The 22,367-nt window shown below is 47.2% G+C and overlaps 1 protein-coding gene across 6 annotated transcripts in view; it reads right to left on the minus strand.

Moving 5' to 3' along the window:
• The window catches only part of LOC142584689 (uncharacterized), a 132,279-nt gene that overhangs the window by 73,001 nt on the left and 36,911 nt on the right, over window positions 1–22,367 (minus strand). For 4 of the 6 annotated variants that reach the window (XM_075694884.1, XM_075694879.1, XM_075694880.1 and 1 more), the window contains exon 2: window positions 19,430–19,525. The exons of 1 other annotated variant lie outside the window; for it this stretch is intronic. In XM_075694884.1, the coding sequence (XP_075550999.1) occupies window positions 19,430–19,525 (96 nt within the window). Of the gene's footprint in view, window positions 1–1,311; window positions 1,346–19,429; window positions 19,526–22,367 lie in introns of all 6 variants that reach the window. One more of the 6 variants, XM_075694882.1, reaches the window with a different exon arrangement.

Genomic DNA, 22,367 nt, shown 5'->3' on the forward strand with positions numbered 1-22,367 from the left:
GTGCGTGTGTGTGTGCGTGAGGGACCGCGCCAGTACGGTACGGTGGAATAGTAGTGCAAGAGGAAGACCAGGTTTGCAATAACCGGAGCTTCAAATTGTTAACTCCCTTGTTTTTATACACCATATTTGACCACCGATTCATGGCCAATCCCTCACTGTCGGTATGTGCCACGGCCTCTCTGGACAACAACAACAGCATCGCACGACCGCCACGTCTCCAGCGTTATACAAGTCGACAGGATCAACCGTGTCCTACATCATGGCAACATCAAAGAAAGCCATCAACATCCCGAAGTACTCGGGAACATCCAAGGACGTTCCCTTTGACAAGTGGCTCCGACTCTTCGAGGTGAAGACTGCGGCCACTGCATGGACGGAGCGAGACAAGCTGTGCCATTTCTTCGATTACCTTGAATTTGAGGCTTTCCGATGGTGCCTTATTGAGGTGTTCGACAGTGATGCGGCTTGAAAGGTCATCACTCAATGCATGGCACAACGCTTTACATGGGCCATCAGGGATTCTTTCCATCAGTTCATTCATTGTCAGCTGAAACTGGGCTAGCTCCTGAAGGACTACTACAATTTAAGAAATATGTCTGGGGTGCCTTGCGGACCTAAATGCCGCTGACCTTATATCAGGGCTCATTGATTGCCTTCCTGCCGATATGGAGATGGCCCTTGCTGGGCTTAACCCGTCTACATCAGTGACATCGCTTTCAGCTGCGCTGCGAGTAGAGTCAACTATGCAGCGAGTTAAATCACAGCACTTTCTACCAGGCCGAAACACGCACATCAACGCAGCAAGCGGCAGCGCCATTAAGCGTCCATCTAATACCCGGATATTACCCGCCATGGTTATTCAGTGGCTATGGTGTTGGGCTGCTGAGCACGAGGTCGCGGGATCTAATCCCGGCCACGGCGGCCGCATTTCGATGGGGGCGAAATGCGAAAACACCCGTGTGCTTAGATTTAGGTGCACGTTAAAGAACCCCAGGGGTTCGAAATTTCCGGAGTCTTCCCCTACGGCGTTCCTCATAATCAGAAAGTGGTTTTGGCACGTAAAATCCCATAATTTAAATTAATTTTTAATACACGGATACGAGCACCCCGTTCGAATGCAAACACTGCGCAATGGACGGCTTGCCCGACAGATGCACTGGCACAACGAATGTCCATGACGTGCAAGCATTTTCTCCCTCGCTACCAACCAGGGAAACGAGCAGGGCGACCCAAAGCTCTGTTAGTTCATTTTGATGCACTGATTAACGGGTACCCTGTCAGCGCTATTCTTTATACAGGAGCCACGATTACCTCTATCAGCGAAGCAGTGCTGGCGGCTCTTCACCTGTAAATAATGAGAGATTCATGCATCAATGTTCAACAAGTTGCATCATCTACCAAAACTGTGGGCCGCGTCAATCTGAGGATACAGACCCCCAAAAAAAGACAGTGGTGAATTCAGGCACATGTTCTACAAGGCACGAAGAGCAACCTACTTTACGGCTTGGACGGGGCCTGTCTCCTTCACTTGTCTCCTGATCTTGATACCGTGCCCCTACGCCAAGGGAATGATATCCTCCACCCTCGTCCACAATACTATTCCACGGCTGAAATGGACGATTGTTTACAGGAATTTCATGTTTGTGATTTCGTGCACCTAAATGAAACTCAAGCGATGGCAATGAAGCAGCTTGTTCGTAAGTACGAGTGCATTTTTTCTAAATCACAGACTGATATTGGGTGCATCACTAGCGAAACGCTTCACATTCCTCTCAACAACACTGTCCCCGCTCGCAGGGATCCCTATCGATGCTCATAAGCCGATAGCTTCGAAATGGACAGACAAATCAACAACCTTCTCACGCAAGGAATGATACGACTGTCTACGCAAGCGTACGATTCGCTGGCGCTTCTGACCGAGAAAAAGGACACACGCGTTTCTGCGTAGATTACCGCAAGCTTAACGCCGTGATGGTGCCTGACTATCAACCCATCCCCCGCATCAACGAGGTTCTTGACTCTCGAGAAATCGACGTATTTCTCGACGATAGACATAACGTCAGGTTATTGGCAAGTGAGGATGCATCCGGAAGACATTCCGAAGACGGCCTTTGTCAAACGTACTGGTTAATACGAATGGCTTGTCATTCCTTTGGTCCTCCGGAACCCTCCACCCACTTTCAAAGGGGTTTTCAAGTCCATCTTGGCCGAACACCACTTGATGCGCATCACGAACTACTTTGATGACATTGTCGTCTATTCTGACACTTTCCCAGACTATTTGAAGCATCTAGATGCCGTTCTAAACGATTTTAGAAGCGAATGCATTAAGCTGAAATTAAAGAAATGTCAGTTAGCACAAACCCATGTGTGCCTTGGACACAGGGTTTCAAATGGCACAGTCACTCTGAAACAAAGCAAGGTGGAGGCAATCCTGTGGTTTCTCACAGCGTCAGGCCCTAAAGAGTTACAGCGTTTTCTCGGATCCGTCAATATTTACCGTCGATACATCGCCCGCTTCAGTAAAATTGCTGATTCACTGACACGCGTACTCAGCAAAGACAGCACCTGGAACTGTAACCCTGACTGTGAACTGGCTTTCACTCAGCTTAAGAAATGTGTAATGGAAGAACCCATCCTTGACATCTACGATACCGCCGAACCTTGTGTGCTTTACTGCGACGCGTCCAACGAAGGTATCGGCGCCGTCTTGAACCAGGCTGATGATGAAGGTCGAGAGCGCCCAGTTGCATACCATTCACGCAAGCTGCTATAACATGATATCAATTGCGCTGTCACAGAACTTGAATGCTTAGCAATTATTGATGCCATCGATAAATGGCATTGTTATCTATCTGGAAAACCTTTCACTGAAGCGTGTGACGTACCGCACCAGCAGGATGGGGTGCAATAGTGGGGAGGGACGAAGACGAGGTTTGCAATAAACATAGCGTCACACGACCGCAATATCTCCTGCGTTATATATATATATATATATATATATATATATATATATATATATATATATATATATATATCGCGAAATGAACCCACAACCCGAAATGAACCCACAACCATCGCGAAATGCGATAGTTGTGGGTTCGGTTCCCACCTGCGGCAAGTTGTTTTTTCATCCACTTTAATTTCCATTAATTTATCGTTTCTTTATTTCATTTATTAAGCACAAGTAATTTCCCCTATGTTGTCCTTGGTGTCAGTGTTTGTTGGCTTCTTGTGATATGACTAATAAAAATCGGGACCCTCTGTTAACCCCCTCTCTCCTCGTTTATATATATATATATATATATATACAACGCTGTCCAACTCTCTTATGGTCACGTATGATATGTGGGTGCTGTCCGCTCAATATTCTAGCGATACATCGACTAGCCTGTAGTTGAGGTAGAAGTCAAATATTAAATGAACAAATAATGAAAGCCACGTCAAAATTAAGGACACGGCTGCTAGAAACAGCAAGACAGCCACTTGCTCGAATGGCAAATACCTTTAAGGCACAAAATTTTATGCCACACTATAACCGGGATAGGCCCACAAAAATGTCGGGATAGCCTGCGCGAGGGCTGCAATCGGACCACTTAACCCCTCATTGACGAGTGTTGCCTGCAGGCAACATGCCCTAAAATAATTTTTTTTCTGGTCGAGTTTGGAAAACGACGTTAGAGAAAACAGACAGATGCCAGACATTCATCTGCAGTGGTGTCACACGTTTTATGTAAAGCAAATAAAATGAACACCTTTTGTTCACATATGTTGAGACCTCTCTATACGAATCGAAAACAACGCCTTAGGTGGCTTGGGGTGACGTCCACTACCAGTTTCCTGCCGTAAGTATTTGCCCTATTGCTCAAGAAACTTCCGCAAAATATTTCTTTCCTTTCATGGATTATATTTATTCTTGATGTGTTTTGAATATTTAGAGAGAAAATGAAAATTTGGGGGGGGGGCGAAATTTATGTTTCATGAAAAGAGATGACGAGCGAGATACACCACCCATTCACGCGCAAAAAAGAAAACTGGCTGCACTAGGAAATAAATGCTTCGAACTAAAGAAATGGCAACCACTCCACTCTGTGAAGATGGAATGGCAGCGAAAGCTGACGACAGTCAACGCTCTCAAACTAAAAACAAAGTGCTTTCGCTGCCATTCCATCTTCACAGAGTGGAATGGTCATTACTTGCGTTGCGAATTTGGCGTCGTTGCTCGTTCTGAGGTGCCCGGGCTCGCGATTGTCGTTTTCGAGGAGTGCAGATTTTTGGGCTAGTTGGTTCGTTGCATCAATTGAAGTCATAGCACTGGACTGACAGGGACATGAAAGGACGTGCACTACTATCAACTGAATTTTATTTCAGAAAAGCATAGTATTTATACCGGCTCACACGAGTGAAAATGATCGCACGCGCAACCCAGACTTTTCCAGATAGGCCGTTTCCTTTCTGCTCAGAGAGATCAATGGGGCGCTGACCCAGTTTGCACCTTCCTTTTCAATTAAGCTTGCTTCTACAATCTCCCATATGTCTTTATGTGCATTTCTAAACACAGCCATACAATCATTAAACAGGGGTTTACAGCCGCAATCATCGCAATACACGGAGACATGTCCATCTCGATAACAGTTCAATTTTTCTTTGTGCTCTCTTAGCCTGTCACTGAGCCTGTCTTAGCCTGTCTGCGCCATGCACACTTTTCCGTACTTTGCGCACGTCCTGTCGCATTTCGTCTCCCTGTCAATCCAGCGCTGTGACTTCAGTTGATGTCGTTTTCGTTCAGCGTCGTCGGAACGTTCTTCGGCGGGGACCGTTTCGCGCCGGCACCGTTTACATTCAAGTTGCTGCTCGCTCTGACGCTCCTCGTGCGCATGTTGTTCGTCGGGTGTACGAAAAATACGTCTCCGCCCCATCGATAACGCAACTCTTTTTTTGGGGCTGATAGCTCTCCTGCTTATGTACTGCAATAACATTCACGCCCCTCTGTTGTTCACGGCGAGCGTTCAAATCTCTTCCGCAACTGTACGCGTATGGGTTTGTTAGAAATCGCTAAGTTCGTTTCTGTTACCGGACGCCGGAAGAACTACACATGGTAAGTTATATACAGCTTTCGCTGTAAAAGTATTTTGTCCCCTAGTCCACTATGCGCAAGCGGTGGTGAAACTTTTGCCTGCCAACAGCATCGCCGTAGCGCAGGAAATAGTTTTCGGTAGCACATAGTGGAATTTTGTGCTAACAGATTAGCTACTCAACTTCAGGCACGTGTTTCAGCTTGTCACCTGATTGACCACCGACCGGCGTGCTAGAACATTCGGAGGCATGTGCTCTTCGCAACGTGGCTGAGCGCAGCGGACTAAATGAAACGTCGATGCCGGCGTTGCACTGGTATCGCTTAAGAGCAAGCTTTAGCTCGGGCACAACTCAGACGCGGCCTAGTCAAATACATGTAAAACGCAAAAATGTTTTTCTGAGATAACCCCTGGACTGATTTTAATGAAATTTATTGCATTTGAGAGAGAAAGTTAAATTCTAGTGTCTGTTGAAAGCGGAATTTCGATTTAGGGCTTGAATTTTGTTTGAAAGATTTTCAAATATCGGAACGCTAGAAAAAAAATAGAAGCATGAAGTTTGCAAATTCCTAGCTCTGTATCAATAAAGATATCGCGGTTCTGTAAACGGCATCGATTAGATCATTCAAAGCGGACACATTCGATGTCATTTTACATCTTACGTGAATTTGTTACGTTGGTTACAAGAGTTCTGCAAAAGCTGTATTTTCATATTACTAAATTATTTCATATTCGTATGTCACATTTCACCTTTGTCCGCTTTAGATGCCCTATTAGATGAAATACACAGTATTGTATTATCCTTTTTTCGTTGTTTAGTTACAGTTCCGTAAACTTGAGAGTTTCGTCTTTAGAAAATTTTCGATTTTTGCTGATTTTTAATAAAAAATCGACAACCTAACTCATGTTCTCGAAACCAACGGACACTAGATTTTAAGTTTTTCTTTTAAATGCAACAAACCTCGTCAAATTTGGTGCAGTGGTTGCTAGAAAAACGAATTCTCCTGTTACATGTATTTAGATAGGAGCAGTCGAACTAAAGCTTCCTCTAAATATGTCGTGCCATGTTCGTGGCCACCCACCAGACTTTATCAGCTTATTTTAGTTTTGCACTCAAAGTGTCGTAGTGGCTTTACGCCAGCGCTGGATCCCCTTACAGACATGTTAATAATTTCTGCAAATATTGGAAACATGCCGCGGGTGTTGACATCATGTATGTAGCGTTTTACAGCGGCGCTGTTATGCGCTAGGTTCTGGAGGTTGGTACGCGTAGACAAGAAAGATGGCCGCCACTCCAGAGTCCATGACCGGCCGATCCCGGCGATAAAAACGGCGATAAAAGCGTATCGCCGGGTATGCCCCAGCTGTGTCTGATCGCGACATGTGTCAAAGCATATTGTGATAAAAAATGTGGTAATAAAAAAAGTAAAACCGGAATAGACACTGTTTGCTATGAATTGGGGTTTGACGTAATGGGCTCTACACGCAAACCACGTAATCTTATCTCAATTCCCTTCCAACCGTGCAATAAGTAGGCCACGTGCGGTGAGGACTAGAGAAGAAAAGCGGGCTCCTACGAAGAACACTGTCCTGAACGGAAACGGGAAAGTGTGCGGCGACGGCGGACGGCAGGTAATAAGCACGAAGATCGTGCTGCAAACACCAAGCGCATGCAACCTTTGGCTGGATCACCCCTACCGACTCCACTCCCATCGTAGTTGTGGGTGCTTTCAACATAAACGCTTCTCAGCCAGACAGAAAATGGTTCGTGGCGTTTCTTTTGAAAAGGTTTGGCATTCAGTGTTACACAAACATCAGTGCGCCCGCGACACGTCATTGGTTGTGTTTAGGCCTAACATTGGCCAAGAACCCTACCAGTATATCATAGCGATCATAAAGATATAGTCACCTTAGTGGTCAAATAATAGATAAGAAAACGGAAGAAGATTAAAAAGCAAGAAAGCGTTGATTATGGAATATAATAAAACAAAAAAAGAGTCATGAAGAGACCAAATTCCTTGCACTAGGTGTCTCTTATCTTCAATGGACACGTTTATTATCAGCACATCTATCACGATACGTGCGGCTCCGCTGGTCATCCAGCCTCGCAGAGTGTATGGCTGTGAATTATTCGGCGGGTTTAGGAGTAAAAATCGTGTATGAAACAAACTTTCAACTCCGTAGCAAAAATGATGCTCGTTTCAAAGTCATATCTATTTTAAATCTTTTTGTATTTATTTCCGCCCGTAGCCGTCACCTGTTAAATTTATCAGGCTGTTCCAGAGTGCCAACTGGAAACTTTGTAGGGACTTGTGTGGGTAAACAATAAAAGAGTCTATGGCACGGTGAAAGAATACGAGAAGTGTATGAACTGACCACCAAGCGAGAGAGATGCTCCGCTAAAATTCCACGCGTTCTAGGACAGATGTCACAAAAGATTGGGGGCCATCCATCGGGGTCCCGTCGGCGTGGCGTGTGTGTATTAGGTAGACGCGCCCGAGTGTATTAAATAATGCAACTTGTCTGGAGCCTTATTTGCCTTCATTTACTGTTTTTATTGCGATAGCTATTACGTGGATATTACAGGCGCATTCCTGCCGTCGGTGTCGCCATTGCCGTAATGTTCCGTATAAAGCCGAAGGGCGATAAGACTATCGCCCCGCTCCTTAGGCTGTATGTGCGAGTGAAAGCATGCGTGGGGAGCTAACCATCGGGGGCTCCATTGTGCCTGCGCAAAGAAGAAGAAAGCGAGGAGGAAACGCGCCGTCTTCCGTCGCGCCCGAGGCATCCAACGTTACGAGGCACCGGGGTGGGCAGAGAGGGGCGAGGTTCTACTCCCATGCGACCGCGGATGGATGTGCTGGATGGATGGATGCTATGAGCGTCCCCTTTAAAACGCGGCGGTGGGTGGCACCACTAAGCTCTTACTCTTATTTTGCCTTATGTGCTACGTATTTCTTGAGGACACACGCACACACACACAAAGAATTCCCAGCATCGAAATTCCTGAACCAATAGTGGGAACTTTGCTTTTGTGCGCCTCCGTTGTTTGTGGTCTCCCTAATTTCTGCCACCAAGCCGCCAATCGCCTCTTGCTAACCTTTATTGCGGACATGTTACTTTCCCCCTGCAGTCCCTGAACGTGAGGGCTGCAAGGAGGCCAGGGGAGACTAAACCGATAGCTGGGCAGATATCTTCACATTGAAATAAAACATATCCCATCGTTTCCCTAGCTCTGCTTCAGCAAGCGCGCGCTTCTTCCTTGATGTACCTCGCTTTATAGCAATGCATTCTAAGGCATCCTGATCTGGCTTCGGTAACTAAGGAGCTTCCCTTTGAGTTATCCTAATTTGTCTCTTTCCTGATTTCGTTTTGTCCTCTTAGGTGGTTTTCCTCTAGGTAGTCTTAGTATGCGGCGGCTGTGCGCCGTCAAGTGGCCATATCTTGCGGGCGTTCTGGACTGGGGGCACAGTCTAGGTGCGTCGACGGCTAGTAGGTTCGTGCGTGCTGGGTGTTTGCGTTGAAGCGATAGACACGACGAAGGTCACTTCGCTCGCTGCTGCTGCCGCGCTTTCTCACGCCGCCGTCTTGAGCGCAAGTGTCCGCGGTCATCGAGTGTGTTGTGTTCATTTTTGCTGTGCGCGCTGGCACCATAGTTGTTAATTTAGTTAGAAAGCGAATGTTTACAAGTTCATACGACCTATAAAAATACTATACTTACTTCGTATGGCTGTCAGCTAATTCGTAAGCGAAAGTGTTGCTCCCCTTTCGGGCGAAGCTGCAACTGTTCTTAAAGCGAAGCTTTCTTTGCCTTTTCCTTCGACTTTCCCACTGCTGCTGCTGCTGCTGTCAAGCACACCACCTCGGAGGTGGGAAGGAGTACTTCAGAGCGTGTGTATACGGCAGGGGCGAGTCATAGAGGAAAGGCGACACTAGAGACTCGTTTTCACCCCACCACGTCGAATGTGCACAATGCCCTCTCGAGCTCCCTGGCCTTCGCCACCTTAGCATCTTGACAGCTGTAATTATCCGTGACTCCCATCGGAAGCATTGCAGGATTGCAGATAGAACTGTGTGGAGGAGGGGGAGAAGAGGCAGTTGCCGTACAAGGGAGGGTGACAGGGAGGGTGTACAAGGGAGGGTGAATGACGTGACAAGGCATGCAAACCCTACTACTTTATGACGGCAGTTGCGGTGAAACCGGATAAGCTTAAGTTCAAGGTACGGAAGAGTACGTTGCTGCTATTTCTGAAAAATAAACGTTGGGCAAATATGTCAAGCGGACAAACAACGCAGGGCGTGCAGAAGCAGAGCCGCATTGTTTAGAGCGCATCGCAGGATCAAGGCGACACTACGGCAGCGGTGGGCCGTCAAATCAACACTTCTGTGACCCTGCGGCTTGACATTGCTAGAGGTCGCCAATTTGATCCCGACTGCGGCAGCCGCATTTCGATGAGGGCGAAACAGAAAACGCATGTGCACTTATATTTTGGGACATGTTAAAGGACATCACGGTGTCAAAATTAATCCGGAGTCCGCCACTACGACGTGTCGCATAATCCGATTGTGGTTTTGCACGTATGGCCTCATAATCCAATTCAAATTTAATGATTCTGCCACCATGCGATGTGCCATGTGACGAGATGACTATGCTCAATCATCTCCGAGGTTATGAAATATGTCTCACAACAACGCCTCAAGCAAACACCTCGCCCTGCATGTTCTGTGTACTACGCAGACAAATACCACTGGTACCCGCAAGGTAACGTTTAACATTAACTCACCACTCTCGTGTTAGACTAAGCGTTCTAGATTTTAAGCTTAACGGTAAACATCACCGCTAATTATCGTCAGTCAAAGCATCCAGCCCGGAAGCTTCGCTTATATCGATTCCCACAGTGCAAGGGATGTGCATATTTTTTTTTCCAGTGCTGGGCATCGGCTGTTCATGCGGAGATAATAGTTGAAGCGAATGCAGGCGAGTATAAACGGGCATCGGAAAAACATATACGTAAGAAGGCGGCTGCTCCACCTCCACACGGTGGTTTGTAGTAGGTTACATTACCCCTTGGTGCAAGAACGACAAGCCCGAACTGAAGCTGGAAACATGAACTCGAAACAGCTAAGTGCCTATGCTAGACCCTCAGCCAAATTTCGGTGTCTGGGAATCGCTGAAAGACAGATCCTTACATATATCAATGCTAGACGCATATACCATACCGACGCCCATTCGGGCGTTATTTGCTGTTGCCGCTAGAAGAAACAAACGGCGCTTTGTTTAATTGCTCATGGGGAGACATCGCTTTATTTCTTTCTCTTTTTTTCTGATGATGGATTGTAGAAAAAAAATCTATCGCACTTTCATTTTCGTGTTTAATAGCGGCTCTTGCAGGCGATGTACACCAGAGGAGCTTCGTCGGCATTTACTGATTTTCAGTATTATGCCCGTAGTATATACTGTATTCTTACGTAACGCGTGTGAGCTGGGAAAACCGCATTCGGTGTTGTGTACGAGGCATTGGTTCAAATGTCTTCTTTGGCTATGAATATTTAAGTGCCCATCATCAACCACGTCACGAAATTTCATTCTCGTTAGCCACCTTCGCATCTAACTTTTTTAATAATGCAGGTTACTCACGTTGTTTCTAGGAGGGTGAGCCTGTTACAAACTTGCGGCCACGTACCAATGAAATTAGCCCGTTTCTTATCGTTTGTTATCGTGTGTTTCTTATCGAAGCCAAAGAGTCTATTGTATAACGGAAATAATATCAACAGTGTTCGAATCGAACTTATGTGATTCAGTGCTCCGACCTAATACCACTGAATCGCGTGATTGTTTGGGGGGCACCTACGAGAGCACAGACGTTTATTGAACAGATATAACATGAGCGCTTGCAGATGCAGCTAGCATGCGGACCCTAGAGACAGCGTTGGACAGCAGCTACATAAACATTTTATTGGTGTGATAAAACCTAGAAATATACATTTATGTATTGTAACAGTATACTATATTGTGCTGCACTCTTAATTCATTGTACGTGACTTGGTGCTGGAAATATTTACTGGACACATAGTCTGTCGGCTGAAGGAATCGATCCTTCCTCAGTTTTACAGACACTGCTCAGACGACCATGGTCATTTTGGGGCAAGAAACAACAAGAGCATTTCTTTGCAAGACTAGGACCAAGTATTACAACGCGGGACAAATAATTTTTCCCCGTTACGCGCTAAAGCGCTCGGCATGTTGCTAGGCCAGCGCGCGGAGTACGACCGAGTGCTCTCATTTTCCCATTACTCAATTCTAAAGACGGTCACCATCCCGGGCTTGGAGCTTTCCATGGCACCTATCAGCTGAGTGTCAAAAACTATAGCGAGTTGCGAAGACGCTCTCTCCAAGGCGCCGCCGCGCAGTTCATACACCTCTCATATTCTTCCACTGTGGTCTACAGACTATAATAGGCCATATTTAGTCGGGGAGTGTGGGAACTAGAAAAAACACTAAAGCAGAACCACCATAAGGTTCAGCATGTTCTTATTGCCTGCTTTCCGCCAATTCCCGACTCCATGGCTTGGTCGTCACCTACTAAGCAATAAAATTCGTAACCCTGCGTGGGCTACGCAGATGACTGTTTACTGGGGTAGACATCAAGGCCCAAACAATGAAACGTTCCTTTCCTTCGAACGCTTCCTTACCTTACGTGAGGCCTCCTTACAGCGAAGGAGCGATGGAGGAAGCAAGCGTACTCTGAAAGCCCCCTTCACCCGTCCTCACGTAAGGAGCGGTTGCCGCATGCCTGGGTTCGAGATTATCTCTTAAAAGCTTTACGCGAAAACCATTATGCAATAAAAAAAATGTTGTATCGTCGCACAATCTTTAAATTGAGGAGCTAACATAGAGAATCGTGGACGCTTTTATCTATTTTTGTTTACTAAAGGGTGCATTAAAGTGTTTACATTAGAGTGTTTACATTAGAGTGCAAAACATGATGTGCTCCATGAACGCTGGCACGCCGGCGTCGTGCAACGCCTAGCAACGCTTTCATGCCGCACGCGTGACAGAAACGAACATGCATGGCAAGACGTACCGTGCTCGCGCTTTTCCGCAGGTGGGCGACAGCGTGCATGCGCAAAGAAACGTCACGTGGTTAAGGAGTGAGGTGAAGCACTCGTTCAGGGCCAGGAGCGGCGTAAGGACGCATAAAGGTAGCTTTGGAGCTACCTTATGCTGAGGAAGCACCAAGGAAGCCTTCACCGAGGGCCCCTCAGTAAGGAAGCTTTCAGAGTGACATAAGGTAGCCTCACCGCAATGAAGGCTTCCTTACAGAGGTAAGAAAGATTTCATTGTTTGGCCCTAAGCGCACTTCCTTTAAACAGGCGTGCGAGAACAAAGAAACCCGTCGATACCGGCCGAGGCTTCACAGAATTCTTCCGTTACTATCGCGGGTGAACCAATTCCCGTGATATAAGCGAGCATTTTAGTTTATTTTCCTGGAATACAAAATGATAGTATCCTTTCTGCTGAACCGTACCGTCACACAGTAACAGTACATTCAAACTTCAGAAAAAAATGTTACGAAGGCAACGAAATCCGACAGAGACATTCTGCCAAGAGCAGAAGACGAAGAAGACTGGTCTGTCTGGTACGCACGCTGTCCACCGTCTTGGTTGCTGCTGTGTAAGTCAGTGTAAGTACATTGTATAATTTTTGTCGTTTGACGTAATATTTTGTCGTGAAGATAATGGGTCCCTGTACCCATCACGGAGCTCAGGAATGGCTGCCGCGTCACGGTTCCGACCCTGTCACTCGGTGCCAGAACGTCGTTTTAGCCACCTGCCCCAACCGTTGCTCTTACCTACATTGTTCTCCCCCCCCCCCCTGCTCGTGATCCTGGCGTGTTTTCCGACCAGCATGTAGTTGACGTCGACGAATGGCTCAATGTTTACGAACGGCTCAGCACCAGATACAGGTGGGACCTCCCCCATATGCTCGCCAACGTGCTCTTTCATCTTGATGGCACACCACGGGTGCGGTTTGAGACGCACGGTGCTCACATTACAAGCTGGCACTCTTTGAAAGTGAAGATCCGCGACCTTTCCGGTGACAGCACTGGTCGGCAGCTTGCTGCGCGAAATAAATTGGTGACTCGTGCACAGGCATCTACCGAGTCATACGTCACTCGCATTCAGGATAGTGTCGCTCTCTGCTGCGGGTTGACGAGCACATGCCTGAGTCCGAGAAGGGTTCTCATGTACTGAAATGTATTGCCGACGATGCTTTTAACCTGTTAGTTTATACGAACGTTGATACCGTTGACATCATCATCAAAGAGTGCCGGCCGTTTGAACAAGCGAAGAGCCACCGTACATCCCAGAGGTTCAGACGGCTGCCCAATACGCTAACTGAGGTTTTTTAGCGCACAAAAAGGGACGAAAGACAGTGGCAAGACGCGGACACAGCGCTACTGTCTTGCCACAGTCCTTCGTCCCCACTGCGCTAAAAAAACTCAGTTGTGGAATACCAACACGCCCTAACCTACGCTCTTTCATGCCCAATACGGCCACAACTTCATCGTGTGATGCCGTTCGCCCACCGCCTCCCTATGCAACGTCACGCGCATTGTTCACCGCAAAATTGAAGCTGCCAGCCCTGCACTTTTAAAGGGAAGCTGTCTTTGCCTCTTCCTTCGACTTTGCCACTGCTGCTACTTCTGCTGTAGCCGCTGCTTTCTGGCACATAGCGTCGTGAGGTGGTTCAGAGCGTGTGTATACATGACAAGAACGCGACAGAGAGGAAAGGCGAAACGAGGAACTCGTTGGGACTCCAACGCGTTGAATGCGCACAGTACCCTTTGAAGCTCTCTGGCGCTCGCCACGTTAGCCTCATGACAGTTGTAATTATCGTTCACCACCCGCAAAATTATTTCAGAAACTGCAGCCCTTGTCATGCTAACGTGCGAATTCAGATGGTATTTAGACAGAACTGCAGAGAGGAGGAGAAAAGGCGGCAGTTACCATACATAAGGAGAGGGGAGAGAAATGACGTGAGACGGCAAGGAAACCTTACTACTATGCGACAGCGGTTGCGGAAAAACTGGTTAAGCTTAAGTTCAAGGTATGGTACAGCGCGTTCCTGCTATTTCTGAGATATAAAGACCATGCAAATATGTCAAGCGGACAACCTACGCAGGGCTGCAGAAGCAGAGCCACAATAATGAAAGCGCACCGCAGGATCCAGGTGACACTATGGAAGCAATCGACCGTCAAATCAAGACTTCTGTTGCCGCTGCGGTAGTTTGCGGCTGTGGGATTGCTCTAGTTCGCGGATTTGATCCCGACGGCAGCAGCCGCATTTCGACGGAGACGAAATAGAAAACGCTCGTGCACTTAGATTTTGCGACACGTTAAAGAGCATCACCATGCCAAAATTAATCAGGAGTGCGCCACTACAGCATGCCTCATAATCTGATTGTGGTTTTGGACGTACAGCCCCATAATGCTATTCAAGTTTAGTACTTCTGCCACAATGGGATGTGCCATGTCAAGCAATGACAATGTTCAACCCTATCAGAGGTTACGAAATATGTCTCACAACAACGCCTCAAGCAAACACCTCGCCCTGCATGTTCTGTGTACTAAGCAGACAAATAGCACTGGTACCCGCAAGGTAAAGTTTACCATTAACTCACCATTCTCGTGTTAGACTGAACGTTCAAGAAATTAAGCTTAACGGTAAACATCACCGCTGATTATCGTCAGTCAAAGCAGCCAGCCCGGAAGCTTTGCTTATATCGATTCCCACAGTGCAAGGGATGCGCGTAATATTTTTCAACCTCCCGCATTCACAGCGCCCAACAGTGACCCATTCCAGCCATCGGTGTCCCTCATCCAGGCTGTGGTTAGGCAGGAGTTTGCAAATCTCGGCCTTCTTTCAGCATGCTTACTGACACGCCCTGATCCTCGGCCTTATTCCACAGGCACCGCTCGACGATCCTACGCGTCTCCATTGAAATATTTGCACTTCCGCACTCCTACTGAATGAATACCATCCCGCGATGAGCCCATATACTACTTCTGTCATCAAATCAGGCACATTCCTCGTTATTGCAATCGTCGTTGGACCTACACACCTCGCCAGACCTTCCAGACCTCCATGCACCTTACTCCTTCTCTCGCTCTCTGTCGTCTCAACGCCGCCGATCTCGCTCACCGCAGCCTCGCCGCTTTTCTTCGCCGACATTCTCTGGATTTTTGCAGCCGGAAAACTAGATCATGCAGCTTATGGAGGTGAAGCTGCAATTCCATCACCTCCTCTAAATCCTCTACTGACGCTCCCAGCTCACCATAGCCTCCTTGAAGTAAAAGTCGACACTGCTCCGGTAACCACCCAAATCAATACAGGCGCACACCTGTTTATTATTAGCGCCCCTTTACGCCACCGCCTGCATAAGATTATAATACCGTTTACGACACAACATATATGTTGCAGGTGGGGGTGCTGTCGAAATAAAAGGAATGTGCACTGCCTGTGTCAGCCATGCCGGTCGTCACGCTGTTGTTCTTTTTGCCGTCTTTGCTCGCTGCCCACGTGGTCTTATACTTGGCCTTGACTTTCTTTTGGCGTACCCGGCCTTAATTGGTTGTTCTTCTGATACAGTGTGCCTCGATCCTCCTCTTCTATGAGATGCCTGTGACACGCCCGTCACCCGCTTGATCCCCACCGCTTTGATTCGCCTACCGCCTCGAGCCGTCATGTGCGTCTGTTCGTCATCGAACCCTCCCGTCCGTGACGGTGACCATTTCAACACTCCGACTCCTGTTTTATGACTGACGTGTAATGTTACTGGGCCACATACTGTCGCCACAATAGCATATAACTGTGTATTCCTCCTGCTCCTAAATTTCGGTCTGACCCTTCAAGTGCTGCCCCACAAGATGCCGCTAATAACAGACAATGACGTGGAGGTTGTCGCCATGACTGCTCCTAATGAAGCTAAAGTTCCCGGTCACCAGGTTCTGACGACACCATTTTTCTAAAAGTCATTGAATCAGACCATTCGCCTAAACAGACCGCCGCTATCTGCCGGGTTTCGGCCTCATATAGCGACATTTTTGACATCCGTGATAGACCCCTGGGCCATACTAAGATTGTCACCCACCGCACCAACACTTGGTGACTCTATGCCCTTTTATCGTTGGCCTTACCGTGTGTCCGCATCAGAAAATAAAGTTATTAACAAAGAAGCGGCCAAAACGTTTGCAAATCATATCATTGATGCATCATCCAGTCCTTAGACCTCCTCCGTCGTCTAAGCAAAAAGTAAGAACGGCTCCTGGCCATTCTGAATGAGTTAGCGGCACCTCGACTGCCTCCATGTGCCATCTTCTTTTCATATCTGGGCCTGCAGTCAGGCTAATAAGAAATTGTTTGTAGACGACATGAATCGCGACAAGACTGCCGTCGTTACCCCATTACCAATTCAAGGTCATGCCTTTCGGTCTCTGTAATGCTCCAGATACCTTTGAGAAAATGGTGGACATACTGCTTCAAAGATTTAAATGGTGGACGTGTTTATATTACCTAGACGTCGCGATAATCTTTTTACTCACTTTCGCAACACACCTTGAGTAGCTTTCTACCATTCTAGCCATTTTCCAACAAAATGGCCTCCAGCTAAATTCCTCGAAATGCCCCTTCGCTCTTTGTCAAATTACTGTGCTGGGCCACCTTGTTGACACTTCTTGTGTCCGACCAGACCTACCAAAAGTACGCGCTGTCACGAACTTCCCCGTTCCACGCTCTCTTTATGATTATCATAGTTTCCTGGGGTTGCGCTCCTACTTTCACCGTTTCGTGAAAAAATATGCAGCACCTGCGTGTCCCCTCACTGACCTTCTCAGAAAAGACCTCCCGTTTTCTTCGTGTCCTCTACAGGCTAACGCCTTCTCTCAGCTAATCGTCGTTCTCTACTGCACATTTTGACCCAGCTGATATCACCAAAGCGTGCACGAACACTAGTGGTAACGGCATCGGCGCAGTTTTGGCTCAAAACACACGAGGTATTGAGCGTATTATTGCGTATGCCAGTCGTCTCCTTTCCAAATATGAACGCAACTACTGTATTACAGAAACGGAATGTCTTTTCCTTGTCTGGGCCGTTTCGGAATTCAGTCGTTACTTGTATGACCAACCTTTCCTTGGTGTCATTGACCATCACGCTCTCTGTTGGCTTTCTTCAATGAATGACTCTACTAGAAGACATGGCCATTGGGCGCTGCGCCTTAAGAAGTACTCCTACTCAGTTTCCTACCACTCTGGCCGCCTCTATCTGGCCGCGGACTAATAGTCCCGCTACCCTGTTGACAAAACAGAGGAATCATACATCGAGGCTAGCCCCTGAATCATGTCCATGTCTATGTTTCTCCAGATTGGTGAAGAACGTCGTAATGCTTCCTTGCGATTGCCCATTGACCGTCTCGAATCCACACCTAACGATGCGTCACTGCGCATCTTCGTCCTCTTGAATAGCACATTTTACCGTCGTAACGTCCAGCCAGATGCCCCTGAGCTGCTTCTTGTTGTACCTAAACATATGCGTTCCAGAGTCCTGCTTGAGCTTTACGACAACCCAACTGCTGGTCAACTTGGGGTATCGCGCGCGTACGAGCGTGTCTGGTGCCGCTTCCTTTGGCGCAGTCTCGCCCAGTCTGACTGATGTTACGTGGCCTCCGGCGATATTGCTAACGTCAGAAACGATCTGCGGCACTCCCTGTTCGATTGCTTCAACCACTCTCCGTCCCTACAGTACCATTCTTCTGTCTTGGTTGAGAACTCATCGGTCCTTTTCCTGAGTCAAAATCCATCAATAAGTGGGTCGCCGTTGCTGTAGATTGTGCGACCACGTATGAATCACTCGAGCACTCCCCACCAGCACTGCCACTGGCGTTGCCAATTTTTGGCTTCACAATGTGATTCTACACCACGGCACCCCTCAACAATTGCTCATGTATCGAGGCCGAGCATTCTTGTCGTGCGTAATCGACGATTTTTGGACTCCTCAACGCAGCACCCCCCCCCCCCCCAAGTTCTAAGTTGAACACTTCCTACCATCCCCCCCAAAAAATTTCCTCACCGAGCGCCTAAATCGCACCCTTACGGACATGCTCTCAATGTATGTTTCATCTGGCCACCGTGATTGGGAACTGGTGCAATCTTACGTGACATTCGCCTACAATTCGTCTCGGCACAACCCCACCGGTTATTCCCCCTTCTATATGATGCTTGACCATGAACCGACGTGACAAATGGACACCGGACTTATGGCTGCTACAGCGCCGCCTAGCGAATATGCAAGTGAGGCCATCGTTAGTGGCGATCAGGCGCGTCAGATTGCCCGCACTAGGCTGTCGACCTCGCAAGCGACAGTGACAGCCTGACAGCGGACATCACAACGTTCGTTTTTCACGCGGTGCCTAAGTGCTCCTGTGGTGTTCATTCTGTCGGGTTGAATTGTCAGAGAAGTTGTTATCTCGGTAAAAGAGCCCTAACTGGATGTTCCGCCAGGTCACGGCCGTCACCTACACGACTGTTCCCGTCTCGTAGACTGTGCCACCTGCGATCACTCCTAGTGACATAGTTCACGTCAGCAGACTGAAAACGCACCACCCTCCTCCTGACATCAGTGTTAAGTGCACCGAAACGGCGCTTCTACCAACGGGGGTAATGTTACGAAGCCAACACAATTCGAGAGAGACGTCCTGCCTGGAGCAGACGACGAAGAAGATGGGTCAATCTGGTGTGCATGCTGTCCACCATCTTGGTTGCTGCTGTTTACCTCAGTGTAAGTACATTGCAACTAGTGACGCCACGTGTCGTTTTGCGTAACAATATGACGCCATCATATCGAAGTCTCCATTAAAACCATATTACTCCACAGTTTGTGAAAAAAGACAATTCTGGGGTCTGGGTCTGGAGAGAGGTAGTTTGATGACCCGCAGTAATGCCACTATCTGCTTGTTCACAGTTCATACAACGTCACGTCGGGTGGTGGTGGAAATATACGTAACAACGTGAAGTGAAAACAACATGTTATAAACTGCTGATATACACAACGCCACAGCACAAACATCTGACTCAACCTAATAACTAAAGAAATTACCTACTCCAATTCGCACATATAAACGTTGAGGGTAAAGGAGAAGCAGAATGCGGCTATGATGAATCGTAGATGACTATTGCTCTGCAATTAGCATAAGGTGATACGATTAACTTCCTAAGAAATATGATGCCACCACTAACGTTCGGGACAGGCCATTCGGTGCTCCAAATCAATGGCCTCGATATAACAAAAACTCACGTTGGGTAGAGATAGACTACGTCTGAGCCGCGTGACCGCGTCGCCATCCAGAGCACTGTTAGCACCGCCGCCAAGCCACAGGGCATTCTTCTCGTCCTGCACAAACGTTCATCATCATCATCATCATCATCATCATCATCATCATCAGCAGCAGCAGCAGCAGCAGCAGCAGCAGCAGCAGCAGCAGCCTGGTTACGCCCATTGCAGGGCAAAGGCCTCTCCCATACTTCTCCAACAACCCCGGCCATGTACTAATTGTGGCCATGCCGTCCCTGCAAACTTCTTAATCTCATCCGTCCACCTTACTTTCTGCCGCCCCCAGCTACGCTTCCCTTCCCTTGGGATCCAGTCCGTAACTCTTAATGACCATCGGTTATCTTCCCTCCTCATTACATGACCTGCCCATGCCCATTTCTTTTTCTTGATTTCAACTAAGATGTCATTAACTCGCGTTTGTTCCCTCACCCAATCTGCTCTTTTCTTATGCCTTAACGTTGCACCTATCATTCTTCTTTCCATAGCTCGTTGTGTCGTCCTCAATTTGAGTAGAACTCTTTTCGTAAGCCTCCAGGTTTCTGCACCGTACGTGAGTACTGGTAAGACACAGCTATTATATACTTTTCTCTTGAGGGATAACGGCAACCTGCTGTTCATGATTTGGGAATGCCTGCCAAACGCACTCCAGCCCATTCTTATTCTTCTGATTATTTCCGTCTCATGATCCGGATCCGTCGTCACTACCTGCCCTAAGTAGATGTATTCCCTTACGACTTCCAGTGCCTCGCTGCCTATTGTAAATTGCTGTTCTCTCCCGAGACTGTTAAGCATTACTTTAGTTTTCTGCATATTAATTTTTAGACCCACTCTTCTGCTTCGCCTCTCCAGGTCAGTGAGCATGCATTGCAATTGGTCCCCTGAGTTACTAAGCAAGGCAATATCATCAGCGAATCGCAAGTTACTAAGGTATTCTCCATTAACTTTTATCCCCAATTCTTCCCAATCCAGGTCTCTGAATACCTCCTGTAAACACACTGTGAATAGCATTGGAGATATCGTATCTCCCTGCCTGACGCCTTTCTTTATTGAGATTTTGTTGCTTGCTTTATGGAGGACTACGGTGGCTGTGGAGCCGCTATAGATATCTTCCAGTATTTTTACATATGGCTCATCTACACCCTGATTCCGTAATGCCTCCATGACTGCTGAGGTTTCGACTGAATCAAACGCTTTCTCGTAATCAATGAAAGCTATACATAAGAGTTGGTTATATTCTGCACATTTCTCTATCACTTGATTGATAGTGTGAATATGGTCTATTGTTGAGTAGCCTTTACGGAATCCTGCCTGGTCCTTTGGTTGACGGAAGTCTAAGGTGTTCCTGATTCTATTTCCAATTACCTTAGTAAATACTTTGTAGGCAACAGACAGTAAGCTGATCGGTCTATAATTTTTCAAGTCTTTGGCGTCCCCTTTCTTATGAATTAGGATTATGTTAGCGTTCTTCCAAGATTCCGGTACGCTCGAGGTCATGAGGCATTGCGTATACAGGGTGGCCAGTTTCTCTAGAACAATCTGTCCACCATCCTTCAACAAATCTGCTGTTACCTGATCCTCCCCAGCTTCCTTCCCCCTTTGCATATCTCCTAAGGCTTTCTTTACTTCTTCCGGCGTTACCTTCGGGATTTCGAATTCCTCTAGACTATTTTCTCTTCCATTATCGTCGTGGGTGCCACTGGTACTGTATAAATCTCTATAGAACTCCTCAGCCACTTGAACTATCTCATCCATATAGTAATGATATTGCCGGCTTTGTCTCTTAACGCATACATCTGATTCTTGCCAATTCCTAGTTTCTTGTTCACTGTTTTTAGGCTTCCTCCGCTCCTGAGAGCATGTTCAATTCTATCCATATTATACTTCGTTATGTCAGCTGTCTTATGCTTGTTGATTAACTTCGAAAGTTCTGCCAGTTCTATTCTAGCTGTAGGGTTAGATGCTTTCATACATTGGCGTTTCTTGATCAGATCTTTCGTCTCCTGCGATAGCTCACTGGTTTCCTGTCTAACGGCGTTACCACCGACTTCTATTGCGCACTCCTTAATGATGCCCATGAGATTGTCGTTCATTGCTTCAACACTAAGGTCCTCTTCCTGAGTTAAAGCCGAGTACCTGTTCTGTAGCTTGATCTGGAATTCCTCATTTTCCCTCTTACTGCTAACTCATTGATCGGCTTCTTATGTACCAGTTTCTTCCGTTCCCTCCTCAGGTCTAGGCTAATTCGAGTTCTTACCATCCTGTGGTCACTGCAGCGCACCTTGCCGAGCACGTCCACATCTTGTATGATGCCAGGGTTCGCGCAGAGTATGAGCACAAACGTTAGATGACCTCAGTTTGTGATCCATATGAGGGAGACTAGCGCAGAAACAGATGCGAATCGCCTTAAAAGACGAAGAAGAAGTAGTAGTGCAAAACAGCAGCGCTAGCATCGAAGAAATCGTTTGTTTGCAAGCGAGGCACCAGGCATGTGTGAAAAGCAAGAACAACGAGAGAAAGAAAATAAAAACGCTGTTTTCCACGCACGATATTATTTTACAGCATATGGCTGTCGCTAATGTAAATAAATGTCGCCGTTGTTTGAAATAAACCATTTCTTGAAAGTGGGAGATCACGTTGTGTCATTCTCAGTCATCTTTTCAAACGCTTCACATTTGTTTCATTGCTATTCCAACAATACCAAACGACAATCTTTATGGAAACTATCACGTATGCGACTCCATCTTCCTTTTATACAGCTACCTCTAACAGCGTCCTGTGGATCACAGGTAACCCACGGGACCCACATATCTGGCTATGTGACTAGATATAAGGGACCTACATATAGACTATGAAACTCGCATCTCCAGCTATTCGGCACGGGTCTCGGCTGCATGTGAAGCGT

The sequence above is a fragment of the Dermacentor variabilis genome, chromosome 6 (genome assembly GCF_050947875.1).
Source record: "Dermacentor variabilis isolate Ectoservices chromosome 6, ASM5094787v1, whole genome shotgun sequence".
Lineage (NCBI taxonomy): Eukaryota > Metazoa > Arthropoda > Arachnida > Ixodida > Ixodidae > Dermacentor > Dermacentor variabilis.